The sequence below is a fragment of the Rhinolophus ferrumequinum genome, chromosome 8, assembly GCF_004115265.2.
Source record: "Rhinolophus ferrumequinum isolate MPI-CBG mRhiFer1 chromosome 8, mRhiFer1_v1.p, whole genome shotgun sequence".
In the NCBI taxonomy this organism is placed as follows: Eukaryota; Metazoa; Chordata; class Mammalia; order Chiroptera; family Rhinolophidae; genus Rhinolophus; species Rhinolophus ferrumequinum.
In genome coordinates, this window is record NC_046291.1 from 631,943 (window position 1) to 644,209 (window position 12,267).

Here is a 12,267-nt window from a genome sequence, read left to right on the forward strand (position 1 = left end):
GACAGTCACGGCAGCCACCACTGAGGCCCTCAGGGGTTTCATATTTGGCTTTGTGTTTTTCTGTATTCTTAAAAACGTCTTCAATGAGCATGCATTGTTTTGCAGTCAGAGCAAGGAACATTAAATGGTTTTTAAGAACTAGTGGAAGGGTCTCTGTGTGGTGTCTACCGGTTTATGCAGATCCCTTTAGGCTGGAATCAGGGTCGGACAAGAATTTAAAGAGGATGACCCTGTCCTAGCACCACCCTGAGAGTGAGCACCCCTTAAATTTCACCCTAGCCCCACGCTGCTCAGCTGTGGGACGGCCAGGCCTACGCCAGGCTCCTGGCATGGAGACCCCCAGGACAGCAGCACGACAGTAGTTCCAAGAAATGAAGGATGAGAAAGGTCAAGACCTCTCACCTTTGGAGGGAAAAATAGATGACGTCTAATTTCAGGGGCTGTGCTGAGAGAACAGAACCCCAACTTCACACGGCTCTCGGGAACCTGGGAAGGAAAGGCGCATCCCCACTTGTCCTCATCCACTCACTCACACCCACTCACACACATGCGTGCATGCACACTCACACGAGTACCTCACACATTCCATCTCTCTCACACACATACTTTCCCACGTGCTCACATGTGGAGACAACACTCACATGTCCACGCTCACTCATTCATACCCTCACATATACAGGCCACAAACATCCATACACACTTACTGACACACACCTGTCATTGTCTCACATGCTCACAATTCACACACACACGCACACACACACACACACACACACGCAGTGCCAATTGGGGTGGGGGTCATCAGGGTCCGACCTCTGACCTCTCCTAGATCAGTCCACCACCTGCCCGGCCTGCCTCCTCCCACTATACTTTCTTCCTCTGAGAAGGCTGCCCAGACCTCGCTTGTTTCTGGCTCCACCGGGGGCGCACAGCCGCCGCACAGCCCAGCATAGCCCCAGGCACGTGGTGCCCAGTAGGTGAACCCAGTGAAGGCCTGTTTCTCCAGGCATGGCGGGAGGGGTTGGCCTACATAGGGGGGCTCGGCCCCACTACTCATGGGAACCCCCTGGGAGGCTTTGTGTGGTGCTCAGGCCCAGGCCCCACCTGAGAGCCCGAGCTCGTGGCCTGGGTGGGGGTCAGCCGCACGCAAACACTGGGGTCGTGGCCCCCAGCGAGGCCGTGCTCGCACCTTATGGCTTTCACCTTAGGCTACCCGCTGCCCAGCCTGGGAGACCGGGGGTTAACATGCGGCCTGACGACCACTGGGCATTACCTTACACACACACACACACACACACACACGCACACACACACACACACACTCTCCACAGGCAAAAAAGAGAAAAAAGGGTTTTTTTCAGGTGCTAAAAATATTATCAGGAAATAGTTTTCAGCAACGTGCTGTTTTAGGTTCCCCTCCGGACTCAAGGGCGCCTTTGTCTCTGCCACAGAAAGTCCACATTTATCAAAACCAAAATGGTTTATCAAAGCAGGCTCATGTTCTGTGGCAGGAAACCTGAGCCTCCCCACCGGCCTGTGACATTTTAATTTAGGGCCTGAGTGTGTGTGCAGTTTAGATGGGGAACCCGGAGCTGACCTCTGGACACTCCAGGACTTGGGGCTCCGTGCAGGGCAAGGTGGCCAGTGTCCTCAGCTGGCCCAGTGGGCTGGTCCCTGCAGGGCTGGGGGCGGGGGCTCCAGGTGGGACTGCTAGTGGCAGGGGCTGACTGGCTGCACCCCCCAACTTTCTCTCCTTTCCTCCAAGAGGCAGCCAACAGGGCACAGATCTCCCCAGAGCAGCTTGTCCTTCCATGGAGGTGAAAGCAGAAGGCCCTGCCCAAGGTAACCTCACACCTGCTCAGGGAGTGAGGTAGGGAGGTCACAGAGCCCAGAGGGGCAGGTGGGATCTCCTGCAGAGGCCTGCCCCACCTGTAAGGCCCCCCACGGAGGCCGAGGTGGGAGGGCCTGGCTGAGGGTGCACAGCTGTCAGCAGCCCTCCTACCTCCCCTCTCAGCCCCTCCCACGTGCAGCGAGGGAGTATGGCCCCCACAGAGCCCCACACACCCGGACAGCCACGACGGGACTCCTGCTGTTGATCTTACGGAAATGATCCTGAGATATTTGTTGCTGTTTTATTTGAAGAAAGTAGAGAGGAACCGGAAGCATCTTGAGCTAGAGGTTCTGCAGGGAGGGGTGTGAAAGGTTACAGGTGGGCTCAGGTGCTCCCCCTGCCCTGAGGGGATGACAGTCAGTGTCGCCCATCCCCCTTCAGCCCTGAGGCCAAAGACCCACTTTCTGAGTGTTCCATGACTGCTGGGATGGCCGCAGTGGAAGGTACTTAGCAGACCCGGGGCCCATCGCTGTTTAGCAGCCAACAAAATCATGCTTCCATGGCGTTTCTAATGACGTGGGAAAACACTAGTGACATATGTCAGGTAGAAGTTTTAGAAAAGAGTATTCAAAGCAGCATATGCATCGACTTCAGCCTTCTGTGCTTGTCCAGGAGAAGAAGCCTCAGAGCTCACCTCAGTGTCTGCAGCTGATGGGCCACGGCTGGTGGTGACTTTCTTCTTTATGTGAAGAATATCGATGTTTTAGAAGCCCACATACCCACAGCCCTGGTCCCGCCGCCCATCTCCTGCCCAGCTGCAGCCAATGTGGGGCCTTTGCCTCCCTGGCAAGCAGGGTGCTTTGGAGGCTGGGCCTGTCTCCTCAAGTGCTCTGTTACTGTCATGCAAGGTGTCATGCGGGGTCTCAGCTCCCGCTCCCCCACATAAGAACGCTGGACATGGTGAGGCCAAAAAGGAGCACCCACGGAGTCATAGACAGGGGAGTCACACCACTATATTCTTGCTGGCGGCTGGGTTGGAGACACATTAAGCAGGAGCCACACGATCCGCAACCTGCCGTCCACTTCTCTGCCAACCCACCTCACTTGCTACCTGCAATCCGCTGTGCTAACTGCAATCCGCAATCCACGCTTGCCAGCCACCATCTGCTTGCTAGGCCCCCTTTTGCTGCTATCGTAACATGGCAGTTATATTCGTGGCCAATGGCTCACTGGTTACAGCTGACGGCCAACTAGCCACAGCTGATGGCCATCCAATCACAGTCGATGGCCATTTACTACCTGAGCCAGCACCTTTCCACGTGAGGCCGAGAGCCTGGAAACTGCACTCCTGGCTCTGTCCCCACAGCTCTGACCCTCCCCTGCCTGGTCTGTCTGGGGCACCACCTTCCTTCTGCCTGTGTGCTCCCGGCTTGGCCCTTTCCCTTGGCTCTCCCACTCTCTCGCTCTCTTGGGGACGAGCCCCCACCGGCTGTGGGCCGAGCCACAGCAGCTGTAGGGTGACAGAGCTGCCACTGTTTGCTGACACTTCCGATAGGTTTGGTGTCAACTTGGGCGATATCTATGTAAGACTCACCACGACCCTCTGGCGTGGGGTCACCCCACCTTACAGAGGAGGAAACTGAGGCCTAGAGAGCCTGTCCAGGATTGCACAGCTGCAAAGGGGTAGAGCTAGGACTCCCTTCCCGTCCAAGGCTGGCAACTTCCAAACGGATGCCAGGATCTGCTGGGTCTCTTACAGGCTGGGAGCCTCCATGTGGGACAGCAGGAGAAGCAGCAGCATGGTCCTTCCCTGGAGTTCCAGGGACCAGGGCTGGGTGGGAGCAAGCTACCTTCCTGGTCCTCAGCCCTGGGACTCTGGGGAGGCCATGGGCAGCAGTACAGTCCTGCCCTTCACAGCGGGACTAGCCCCTACCCAGTCCTCTTCCTCCTCCTCACCCCCAGGAGGATAGGCAGATGGCACTGCTCCAGCATCTGGGCACTGGGCCTTACCTTGCTCGGGCCACTTGGCCCAGCTCCGTCCTCCAGGCAGGACCCTGAGCCCGCAGCCTCACTGGGCAGACAAGGGGGTGAGACCAGCGTGGGGGACTCGGGCCCTGCCTCACCTGTAAATCGGTGCCCCCAAGGGCTGTTGCGAGAATAGAGGGAAGCGAGTCTCAATTCCTCAGTAATTGTAGAATCTAACACAACAGGTCTTAACACCATTGGAAATGCTGAAGAAAAAACCCATTTATTCCCATGAGAAAAGCCCTTTTCCTAACAATCCACTGGAGGTGGAACAAGTACGAATAGTGTCATCTCCATGGACTGAACTCTTCGCTGGAATGTCACAATCTTCGAGGCGTCAGGTACTTTGATGTCTCCCCTGAGACCAGGAGCAGCCTGCACTTCCCAGGGAGCGTGTTTGTCAAATTCTGGGCGGCTTTAATTTTAAATCTGAGAAATCATCCTGACCCCTTTCATGTCTGAAGTGGAGTCCTCTTCCATCCATGCTCCTTGCTGGGAGCTTCAGTCCCAAAGTTGTGACATGGGGACGCCAGTGGACACCGCAGGGATGCAGAGAAGAAAGCGCTGTCACAGACTCCAACCTCTGGCTTCTGGTTCCTTCTTCCCGCCCCCATCCCTGAGGGACCCAGTGTTCACAGGCTGGGAAAGTGGGAGGTTCTGCATCTTTAATTTACACTCCCGTGAGTCACAGGGGACTGACTGAGCCACTTGCAGCCACCTGCCACTGTGACGGACCTTAGTGCCCGGATATGGAAGGTTCCACAGTGTCCGGAGGTGAGGAGGTGGTAGCTGGGCCTTGCAGGACGTTAGGGTTTCTGGCACCAGTTGGTGGGAATGTTTTTTACATGTCTCCCGTGTTTACAGAGCTGAGGGCACAGAACGCAGCCCGTGGCTGTGGAAGCCCACCTGACGGGGCCTGGCCACTGGGGTCTGGCCAATCAGCAGTGTGTCCAGGGCAGAAACCGAGGGCCAGGCCTGTGCCAGTGTGAGGAGGCTGTCTGTGGCTGGGGAGGGCTGTGGGAGAGGAGTGTCCGGAGCGCGGTCCAGCGCCAGCAGAGGCCCAGGTCCTGAGGGCCAGGGGAGCTCAGTGGTCAGTGGAATCAGAGGGTGCCTGCTGACGTGGGACTCCGGGGGATGAGTGGTGGGCTCGGGGCTGCCTGTGCCCTGCGGCCCCCTCACCCCCTGAGCCCCATGAGGCATCGGTTTTCCTGTTAACAGCTTTGCTGCCCCTGGGGGTCAGGCCATGTGGGTTAGGCCACGGGGCTCAGGCCACGGGACTCAGGCCGCGGGGCGTCGGCGGCAGCAGGGCTCACTTCCTGGCCCAGAAGGCCTGGCCGAGGTGGACATGTTGCCGCTGCTGCACTTCCTGGTCCAGCTGCTGCTTCAGGCTGGCCCTCCACCTGGGGACAGGTCAGGAGCACAGGTGGGGTGGGCTGGTCCCTGGCCAGTGCCCCAGAGCTCTGTGACAGGGAGGGCTGGGAGGCCACAGTCCATGGCTCCCCCGGAGAGATGGTGGGCGTGGGACTGAAACATTGGGCAGACAGACAGGGATGCAGCATCTCCCCCTCACCGGGACACCCACCCATTGGGGGTGCTAGGGAACCAGGCAACCGCACACGGCAGTGGATGAACCCCTTTCCACTCAGGCCATGAACACACTCAGAGCGATAAGGAGACAAGGGCTCCTGGGCTGATACATTTAGCAAATGTGGCTTGGTGGGCCAGGGACACTCACGTGGTGGTGGCACTGGGCAGTCACTTTACCTCTCTGGGCCTCAGTTTCCTTACCTGTAGAATGGGGTCGCTCATAGCTTGGAGCCTGCGTGTTAGCGGGGCAGATGTGTCTGTGCGTGTGTGGGGTGGTGCAGCTACACTCCCAAGGCTCAGTCACACTTTGTTACCACCTCATCCCCACACATGCCACTGCTGTCCCCTGACTCTGAAGGACAGGTGCAGGGGCCACCTCTGCTACAACTGCCGCCTGCCAAGCACTGTGTGGACACTTCACACGAAGCCACCTCTGACCCTCCTGACAGGCAGAGGAGGTGGTGACCTGCCCCGAGAATCCTCTCAGGCTCCCAGTGACGTGGAGGCCCTGGAGGTGGGCCGGAGCCCTCTGGGCAGCAGAGCTGACACCCCGCTGCTGGAGGGCCTCTGGCTGGAGGGTCCACTCTCGGGACTCCAGGCCTGCAGTCTGGCCCCATGCAGTGGTCGGCCTCTAAGGCCCGGTCCTGCTAGTGCTGGTCAGTCACTCCCCAAGCCGCTGGGTGTGGGCCTGCCCCAGCTCTGCTGTTTGGACCTGGGGTGACAACTTGGGCATTTTACTGCTGCCTTGGGCTGATACTTTGTCCAGGCCTTCGTCGGCCTGCTGCCCTCTGCTGGGACTGGAAGCAGGCTAGAGCCCCACCCACGGGCCTGCAGGGTGGGTCTTACATCTGCTTTAAGGGCACCTGGTTTCTGACAGGCTGGACGGGGGCTCCCACAGGCCTCACAGGCTGAATTTTGCTGCCTCCCCCACCTGTAAATTCCTTGTCTGGGGAAGGGGGGGTCTGTCCAGTGGTGGAAGGGGCAACCCCCCAACATGCACATGGGAGCAGCCCCTGACCTGTGCTTCCCACACCCCTCCCCACTCTGGCCACGCGCTGGCCACGAGGTCCCTGGTCTGTTCCAGCACTTCCACGGGGCCCATGAAGCCCCGAGTCCTGGCTCCAGTTCTGCCTGGCACCGTGTCTGAGGGGTGCAGCCTGCCCTTGCTGGCTGTGCCTGCATATCCGTGTGTGTGCACCCTGGACAGACGCATGCTGGGCACCCCTCTGGGACCCACGGCCCCTGGACCCACCCCCGAGGCTGGGGTATACCAAGCTCCACTGGCCGGCTGACCTGCAGCTGCTGGCTCTGCCTCAGGGCTGGTCCACCCGGGGTGCAGGCTCCTTGGGGACTGTCCGTGTCCTGTGCCCTCCCCTCCACAGTGGCTCCTACTCCACCTGTAAGAGCAGAACCTGCGGTGGCCTCCTGACAGGGGTGGGTCAGGCCAGCTTCTCTCTGGGGAGCACATGGGTGTCGCTGCAAAGGGCTCTAGGTCCCCGGAGAGCTGGGCCAGGACACCCAGCCCCACCCAGGGCCTCTGGCATGTGCAGCCAGGCTGAGAGCTGAAGGCGCGTGGGGTCAAGTGATGGTCCTGCTTCAGACCATCAGAGGCCTGTCGACGTCCTCAGCCGGGGAACGCGACATCTCTTCAGTGGCATTCTGGGCCCTCCCGGAGCCCCTGTCAGCACCCCCGAGCCTTAAGAAGCTTGGCACCCCTGCATTGCACGCACCCCCGAAGCTGCTGGCAGGACCTGCTGAGCACAGGCTCTACCCTCCCTGACCTGTCCTAACAAGCCTGTCAGCGTCACTGTTCCCACTGTCTGTCCTCCTTAGAGCTGCAAGTTCCCCGAGCAGAGCCCTCTTCTTGGTCCCCCCACCCCCCAAACACGCTGGGCACATGCAGGAGGAACGAGCTGGGGCTTAAACGTCCAGTGACCAAGAGACACACATTTCTGCTGGGAAGGTGGGTGGGGCTCCTTTTGCCCCCTGTGGAGGGGGAACAGACACCCCAGGCGTGACTTGTGGTTCTCTCTGTGGACAGTCTCCTCCCTGAGGCCCATGCGGTCCCGGGACTGCCAGCAGCTGGGGCAGGATCAGAGGCCAGACCTGCTGTCCAAACCAGGCCTGTCTACTACCCGGCTTGCCCGGCCCTGCGGGTCCTGCCCCGGCCCGGCTGCAGCCCAGGTCGGGCCTCCCTTCAAAGCCTCCAGACGTGCCCTCTCGCCCTCGGGGAGGAGCAGGCCTGGTCTCTCAGGGGCCCTGAGACAGAATGGAGCAGTCTCAAGGGTGAAGTTACGGGGTTAGTGGTCAGAAACCTACAAAAAGGATTCCTTTCTTCTTCAGGACTGAGGAAAACAGAGCCCCCTCCACTAAAAAAGGAAGTCCTGTGTCTTTAAAATTCCAGGGACAGTCCTGGAAGTGCATGTGAAAAAGAGAAAAGTGAAGTCCAAGATCAACAAACGGCCACGTCCGGGTTTCCCCTCCTGAGACACCAATAAAGGGTTTATGGGTTTTCGGCCCCTCACAGCTGACCTCCTGGAACTCATTAGCTGTTCCTTCCCTCCCCCACCAGCTCCAGGCACCCACACTGGCCCTGCTGCTCCAGGCAGTGCCATCGTGGCGAGGCTCGCCCCCCCAACCCCCCCAGGAACCCCCAGTAGCAACCCCAGGAGGCCTCAGCTTCCTCAGTGCTGGGACAGCCCTGGAGGAGTGGCAGGGTCCTGGTGACCTTACCCGGCTGCCTGACCCTCCTTCCTGCCAGGGCAGGTGACCCTGCCTGGATGACTTGGCCAGGGCTTTCAGTGATTGTCCTGACCCACTAGCCTCCGTGCCTGCATGCAGACCCCAATCCTGTTCCCAGGGTCCCTGCCCCCCACTAACCTGGCCACTGCCCTCTGGAAAACACTGCTGTCCCTGAATACACCTCAGCTGGACAGTGTGAGCCTGGTGGCCAAGGCCTGCCTGGGACATGTGATGGGACAGGTACTCTCCTGGAGGCTCCGGGCCCAGCAGTCCCCTTGCCCAGGGGTCTCACTGCTTCTTCGGGGCGTGTGATGAGTCTGCTCTGCAGCTGCCTCTCCTTGTCAGGAGGGGCTGCCGCACGTAGCGGTCACCCCTCCACCCCACTCCAGGGAGCCTGGCTGCCCTGTGTTCTGCCTCTGCTCCTGACACACTGAAAACCCTCCTTCCTACCTTGTAGTGGCCTGCGGCCTCTACCTTTTCTCACTGGTGTCCACATGCCCTGCTGGCATCTTTCCCCTTCGAAGTCTGGGAGCCCTGGCACCTGTCACCTTGTCAGTCATTCCAGTGAGGCCAAGCTGGGCTCTGTGGTCCCCCTGGTCCTTCTGCCCTGGGGCCACACTGCTCAAACAAGCCCCACCCCAGCACGAAGCCAGTCTTTGCAGGTATTGGTGATGCAGTGACAAACGCAGGGATCCACTGGACCTGAGGAGGTCCCTGCAAAATCTGCTGGTCTGTGCCCTCTAACACGGCCTCCCTCACTCCTTCTGAGAAGCCCTGGCCAGACACCGCTGCCTGAAACAGCCATGAGTGACAGATGCCTGCTTCCCTTTGCACAGGTGAGCCCAGGCTGGCATGCCCCTCCCACACTCCTGCTCAAGGCCAGTCTGCAATGGGAGGGAGCACACCTGTATCCAGACGGCTGTGCTGGGCAGGCAGGTTCCGGTCCCTGAGCCCCTCCTGTCTGTGCCCGCCTCCCCCCACTTCTCTAAGGACCACCCATCTGAGCCGAGTACCTGCTCTGGGTGCGTGCCTTGCCGCGAGCTCCCCCTGCAGACGGGCCCCTTCAGGGCGCAGGGCGGCCATGCGTCCGCGCCAGATGCGCCTCTCAGCGCGCTGTGCCCCCGCCTCCTGCTCTCCGGGCTGCCGAGGGCGGAGCACCTGGGCGGGGAGAGGTCGCGCGTGGGCGCCCGGCTCTGCTGATGTTTTATCCCTGAGTGGCGCGTCCACAGTTGACCCTCTGTCTACAGGAGCTTACTGTGGAGTAAGGAAGCCCCGCGTGCCCCCTCCGACCTCAGTTTCCCCGTCTGTCAGCTGGGGACTGGATGGTGTCTGAACACCTGGACCTTCATTTAGGCCCAGGGACTGACTCCGGTAGGGAATGCAGGCCCTGCCCTCTGGGGGCCCTCACCTGCTGCAGGGGCTCCAAGGCAGCCTCGGCCTCCTGGCACCTGTACCCGCGGCGGGCGAGCTGCTCCTCCAGCAGTCTTCTCCTCAGGGCCAGGCCCTGGCGGTGCCTCCTGCTGTCCCCCAGGGCCTGCTGCAGCGCGTCCACGTGCTCCTGCGGGCGGCAGACAAAGGCCCTCCTGGAAACTCGGGCGGGTTCCAGGGAGGCCATGGAAGGGCCGCTGCCCAGACTCCACCGCAGATCGCTGAGGTGTGAGGAGACAAGGTGAAGTGCAACGTGCACAGATCAGGCGATGTATGATGTACCCATGGGGGGTCCTGGAAAGCAGGCCTTCTCAGCACAGGCTCCGTGTGTCCGGTTTCTGCTGCGGACAGAGTGGCCTCAGACACATCTGGTGTCCTCCCTGCCTCCAGCCTTGGAATGAAGACCACAGAGTCCTCCCAAGCCCACGGAGCCTGTGCAGCGACCCCCCCATTCACCACAAGCTCCCCTGCCACAGGGCCCTGCCCTCCGTGCCTACTGCCATTGCTCTGGGCCTTCTTTCCCTGCTGTGCAGCGGCCTCCCTGCCATCCCTCTGCCCCCAGCCAGCCATCTGCCTGTGTTGCCGGCATGCACTGGGGCCTGGAGATCTCCCGTGAGTTCTACGACACGACCCGCCATAGGAAACTTGTGGTCTGGCTGGTGACACATCACGGCTTCGTAAGGCCGCGCGAGGCTCCAGCTTTTGAATCTTCCTGCGTGTTCTGTGGGAGAAGTGGCTAGCGCCTTCTGGTGCTGAGGACTCTGAAAAGGGTGTCGACACCCTGCTGTGGGTGTCGGAGCAGGAGGCGGAGGGGAGGGCCCTGGTGGTGTCCACACAGGAGCCTGTGGGGGCTGGGAGTGGGAGGACTCAGCCATAGCCTGGGGGGCCATGTGGGGTGAGGGTTCAGAATTCGGTCTTGGGAAGTGCCCAGGTCATTGGACTGGTGGACAGTGTTGCAGAACCAGGTGGCTCTGGAGGCCACAGGAGGGCAGGGGAACCCTGGTGAGAGGGGAGAAGGGGCAGACAGGTCCTGGCAAGGTGGGTGTCAGAGCAGAGAGAAGAGTTGATGGCAATGCAGGGAGCTGGCAGAAATCGGAGGGAGACATCAGTCCCTTTGTGGGGTGCCCCAAGGGGTCAGGTAGACACAGACCCAAAGTATCCTTTGGATGGGACCAAACATTGCTGGTGACATTTGTGAGTATGTGTGTGTGTGTGTGTGGGGGGGGGCGCTGAGGGAAGCCTGGCTGGGGGAGGGAAGACAGGGCCACTCAGGAGAAGTGTGAAATGTGGGGGTAAGAGAGAGACTGGGCACAGGTCCAGAGAGGGAAAGCCTGAAGGTGCAGGGACCCCCACTGACCCAGGCAGGCTCCAGCCCTCAGGTTACAGGGTCCCTGTCCCAGCAAATACATGTCCATCACAATGACCACAGTGGTCATGTCCTGGGCACTATCTGTCCAGAGCCATCACGTCCGTCCTCTCACTGGATTCTCACTACTAAATGTTGGCCACTTACAGGAGGGCTGCTTGGAGGAGGGAGAGGACTGGGCATCCCGCAGTCCTGCTGGGTGCCGGGGGGTGGGCGGGGGTGACCCTGTACTTACATTGTGTGTGTCTAACACTTGAGTACTTTAAAAAAGGAAAGGGAGGAGGGCAATGCTTGTAGCTAAAATTGTGATGTTTCACTCTTCCTTGCAATTTGGAAAGTTACAATTTTCTGTTTGTACACATTTTCCAGTGGAAAAGCAGAGGTTTCCTTCAAATATGGCTTAACTATCTCTTGGGATTTTAAAGAGGCCCAAACCACTTATGTGAAGCATCACACTCTTGTAATGGCTCCACTTTTAAGAAATCCACAGGAGCCGTGGCAATTGCACGGTGCCCCTTTATGACTATCACTCTGTGCCCGCTAAGTGACTCTCACCTCCCGTGTCGCTTTGGTTCCAAGTCCTGATCCTGTACAAGATGCGGCTAGCTGAGCAAGCCTCACAAACACTTTGTGGGTCCAGGTGGTTGCTGGGAAGTGTGACTCCAACCCTCTGCCCAGCCGTGAGCGTCAGCTCTGGGGCTCTACCCTGGGAGGCCGGCTGGCAAGAGCCTGGGCTTGGGGCAGGGGCGCAGGACTGTGTGTGCCCTTGGACCAGGCCCCCAGCCTCAGTTTCCCCATCTGTGATGGCTGTGATGCAGTCTCATAGGGTTCTTGTCAGGACCCAGAGAAGGATGGCAAGAGGGCTGTAAGGTGCCCCACCCATCTGGGGGCTACTGTAAAACGAGGGTCTTGCAGAACGGAGGGTGGAAAATATCTTGTGCACTAACACAGTGGATGGGGTCTCATTGAACATCCTGCCTGTTGCACTGTGAAGAGCGGAGCATGCCACACACCCCCGGCCCCCAAGCCATCCTGTGAGCCCTTGGCGTTCAGCCTAATATCTTTTCATCCCCTGGGTGACAATGGATCAACTCATTTGGCAGGTGACCAGCATCTTCTGACCCCCCCCTCCCACTGTGGGCAGGCGGTGGGGGACAGTGCACGGGCCTCCAGGTCCTGCCCTCCAGAACCAGCATCGGAACTGCTCAGATAAGGGGGTCAGCACCCCGCACTTAACAGTGGGACTCAGTGGTCCAGATAGGAGCCCAGGGTCTGGTGTCAGTTAGTG

The 12,267-nt window shown here is 59.7% G+C and overlaps 1 protein-coding gene across 4 annotated transcripts in view; it reads right to left on the reverse strand.

Annotated features, from left to right (window-relative positions):
• Nucleotides 1–4,058: 4,058 nt before the first annotated feature.
• CROCC2 (ciliary rootlet coiled-coil, rootletin family member 2) overlaps nucleotides 4,059–12,267 on the reverse strand; it is a 66,721-nt gene continuing 58,512 nt past the window's right edge. For all 4 annotated transcript variants that reach the window (XM_033111410.1, XM_033111411.1, XM_033111409.1 and 1 more), the window contains 4 exons: nucleotides 9,594–9,743; nucleotides 9,199–9,343; nucleotides 6,737–6,840; nucleotides 4,059–5,256 (listed from right to left, as the gene is read on the reverse strand). In XM_033111410.1, coding sequence (XP_032967301.1) covers nucleotides 5,107–5,256; nucleotides 6,737–6,840; nucleotides 9,199–9,343; nucleotides 9,594–9,743 — 549 coding nt within the window. In that variant the 3' untranslated portion in view covers nucleotides 4,059–5,106. The remainder of the gene's footprint in view (nucleotides 5,257–6,736; nucleotides 6,841–9,198; nucleotides 9,344–9,593; nucleotides 9,744–12,267) is intronic.